This window comes from Pavona decussata, unplaced genomic scaffold (genome assembly GCF_977016875.1).
Source record: "Pavona decussata unplaced genomic scaffold, jaPavDecu1.1 SCAFFOLD_59, whole genome shotgun sequence".
NCBI lineage: Eukaryota > Metazoa > Cnidaria > Anthozoa > Scleractinia > Agariciidae > Pavona > Pavona decussata.
In genome coordinates this window covers 2064039-2067500 of record NW_028145481.1, presented here as the reverse complement: position 1 = coordinate 2067500, position 3462 = coordinate 2064039, and the positions used below count along the sequence as shown (strand labels likewise).

The window sequence follows — 3462 nt, the reverse complement described above, 5'->3', positions numbered from 1 at the left end:
AATAGCTATTTTGTTCTACTTTTAAGTTATAGATAGCAATTTCCTTGGAATATGGTAATAAAGAGATTATTTATTATTAGAGATTACTTTATTATTATTATTATTATTATTATTATTATTATTATTGTTATTATTATTATTATTATTATTATTATTATTATTATTATTATTATTATTGTTATGCGTTAATCAGTTACTGCTTCATAGCAAATGATGTTAAGGTTGGTATTTAGTAGGGTGCCGAGCAACCAAGAAAGCAAGGTTCATCTCACGTCATATTCTTGACTTTGATAATTTATCTTCTTGCAAGTGTAACATTAAAGGATACATGAATATTAAAATTGAATTTGCTTTTAAAATATCTCTTTTATAATTTTATTATTCAGCTTTCATCAAGGCAGTGAATAAGGGAAAGTCGTTTAATCTGGTTTTTCAAGACGACACCGGCAAAGATTCTGGTCATATTACCGCACAAAGTGGAGGAAATGCAATTACTCGTACAGTAAGTTATTTATTGCAGCGGTGTCATTTCAGTGCTGAAAATAATTTCACGTTTACTTTGGGTTTGCTTTAGTGTGCTCCGTGCTTGGTTTAAAACTCTCGCGCCACTTTCTCAACCAATAAAAAGCAAGACCAAAATCAACGTTTTCCGGCGCTTGGCGCGGCGCCTTCGGACATTTATTTGCTTCGAATTCTGATTGGCTCATTGCGCTTTCTACGTTTGTTGTGATTGGCCAAAATACTTACTTTGGTATTGTTTCACACCACTTAATTGAAAACCGCTTTGTGGCAACTGATTCCCTGCTTTCTTGCTTCTCTGATGAATTGATTAAATAACTGCCGAGGTATATAGCCTGTGTGCAGATGACTCATATATGTTCTTGAAGCATAACAAATAGGGGCTCGATGCAACGTCGCTAATTTCGCGTAGATAGGATAGATAGTTTATTATAGATAATCATACGGCAGCCAAAACAGGGCTGAATTATCTAATTATTTACATAAATATTAAGGACATTAAAAAATTCAGCACCATCAACTATTAACAAACATATTAATAATTTAAAAAAGGTAAATAAGAGATAATGGAAAAATGTTTAAAATTGGGAGAAAACAAGAATCTAAAAAATCAATAGCACCAATGTCTACTATGTATAAACCGATTACGAGGAAACGAAACAGTGACTTATGATAAACTATACGTAACTTGTTTATTTTTTAGCTATTGCTTCTTAAAGTTCCTTCAAGTACCAAATTGTCTTTCTCCACGGCAGCTTTAACGTCGGGTTATGTAATGTTTAAAACACGAGCAGCAGTGTTTCATCGGAATTTATAACCACGAGGCGCAGCCGAGTTGTTTTAGACCCGACAAAACGCGTGCTGCGAGTTTTTTGAACGGCTTCAAAAACATTCCTGGAAAAGCGTGTGCCAAGAGAGTTCATAACAATGATGCTTTTGAGAACGTTGGAAATTAGCATACGAGAAAAACATTAAACACTGCATACTAATAAGGTGGAGGTTTTGTTGGGTATTAAAACCACTGCACGTCATGTTTTATCGACCATTTGATAGGCCAATGGGCTTATGAATTATTAATGAGTTTTTGAATCATTTATTTCCCAGGCTTTTGAAGGAAATGTTCCTGCCCACAATCTGTTATTTCTCGTTACGAACCAAAAAGAAAACACAGACACAAAACTAAAAGATATCCAATAAAGTCGCATGTTCAAAGAGTTGGCAACCGGTACCAAGGGGTCACCAAACCATTCAATAAGCAGGAGTTTTTTTCTTCGAAAGGCGCAAATGGTGAAGTATAGTGTTAACTATGTAGTGAAAGCTCAATTGCTGAGGTGAACGCATGAATTTTCAAGTGAGCCTTAGCTCTATGAAGAAAATGGAAAACTGCACCACGCAAGGCAAAGAAAACAATTCTTACACATTGGTGGGAATCGAACCCACGAACTGGCCCCGGATTACTCGAATCGACTGAGCAATAAAGCTAGACGGGAGCAAATCATATTCCTCTTAAGAGCAGATATGTGTGACGTCACAAATATTTGAATTTTTTTTAACTTATGGAGTTGATTACGAAGATCGTAAAGAGCATGATAAAAAATTGCCTACTTGCAAAAAATCAGCACCTTGTTGTAATTTTAAGGAGATATATTAGCACTATTATCCTCCGAATGACCCAATAAAAATGTTCTACGTTTGCGTCAATTCCAGAATATTTTAGCAAATCCCATAAGTTCATAAATTTAGTTTTTGTGATGTCAGCACTTAGCATTCTATGGTCATACTCTCCTAAATCCCGTGACCATGACGACGTAGGCAAAGTATCGAAAATCGATTGACACTGTTGGGAAGAGCACTTTAAAATCAGCACAAAAGCCGGTCTCTGTGAGAGTCTCGTGTTAAAAAATAACGAAGATGCTGTTCTGTAAATTAGGAAATTTACAGACGTTTTTATCGAGACGAGCGAAAATTACTCGTCTCCGTACAAACGTCGCTATTAAATTTTGAGACCAACAGAACTACATCTTCCAATCATCATCATCATTATCACTATCATCATCGTCATCATCCTTATTATTATTTTTATCATCAGTCAGGAAACCCATCAGACTCTTTGGCACAGTTCCAACCTTACTATCACTCGAGCTTCACACTGTTCAGATGCAACGCAAAAAGCAGGCAGGACGTTGGTATGTACCTGGGGGTGAACGAGAGTAACAACAATGCGACACTGATACCAATAGATGATGACCCAGTTCGTGCACAATACCCTGACCCGAGGGCTTTGTTTATTGCGATGAAGCCGGTCTAGAATAGGACCAACAAACGCGTCAATTATACACAATTATATAGAATACCGTGAAAAAAGTAGTTCCAATAATGTAAACAATCAAGTTAGAATTGATTCTGTTCACTGCTGCTAGAAACATTTCTTTTTATCATAAGCCGCTTGAAGCGATTTGGAACACTAACAACTGTAACTAGAGCTGAAATAAAGTTAAACATATAATTAAAAAAAACCCTGTTTGTTACTTATTTTTTTATTTTAATTTTTTGCTTGGAGGAGCCTATTCTATTGGTGGGGAAGGCGGCAAAGTTTTCGTTGTGACTTTGAACATTGATAAAGTTTTCACTATTGAAGCCATCATTGCACAAAGTCTACGACTTTTCCTAAAATTTAACTGACAACAATTTCATTTGACATGTGATTGTTCGCGTGACATGGCGTTTCTAATGCAACAACACTTTGACAGCCATGTTTTCGAAATTTGGATTTGTTACCTTTTTGTGAAAATTTGAAGTGCATTTTAAAATTTGTTATCTTTAGCTTTTGATGACTTTGTAGCATTTCTCTTACTAGTTTGGAATAGTTTGGTTTAATTTGAACGGTTTTCTGAGGTTGAGAAATTGAGACTATGAAGATGGCTCCTACGGAGGATCAATGAC

General features: G+C 35.6%; 1 protein-coding gene across 1 annotated transcript in view; it reads left to right on the top strand.

Annotated features, from left to right (window-relative positions):
• The window catches only part of LOC146479391 (uncharacterized), a 10147-nt gene extending 7118 nt beyond the window's left edge, over positions 1–3029 (top strand). The window contains exons 4-5 of the mRNA XM_085111031.1: positions 387–502; positions 2609–3029. Of these exons, the coding sequence (XP_084967157.1) occupies positions 387–502; positions 2609–2827 (335 nt within the window). The 3' untranslated portion in view covers positions 2828–3029. The remainder of the gene's footprint in view (positions 1–386; positions 503–2608) is intronic.
• Positions 3030–3462: the final 433 nt, after the last annotated feature.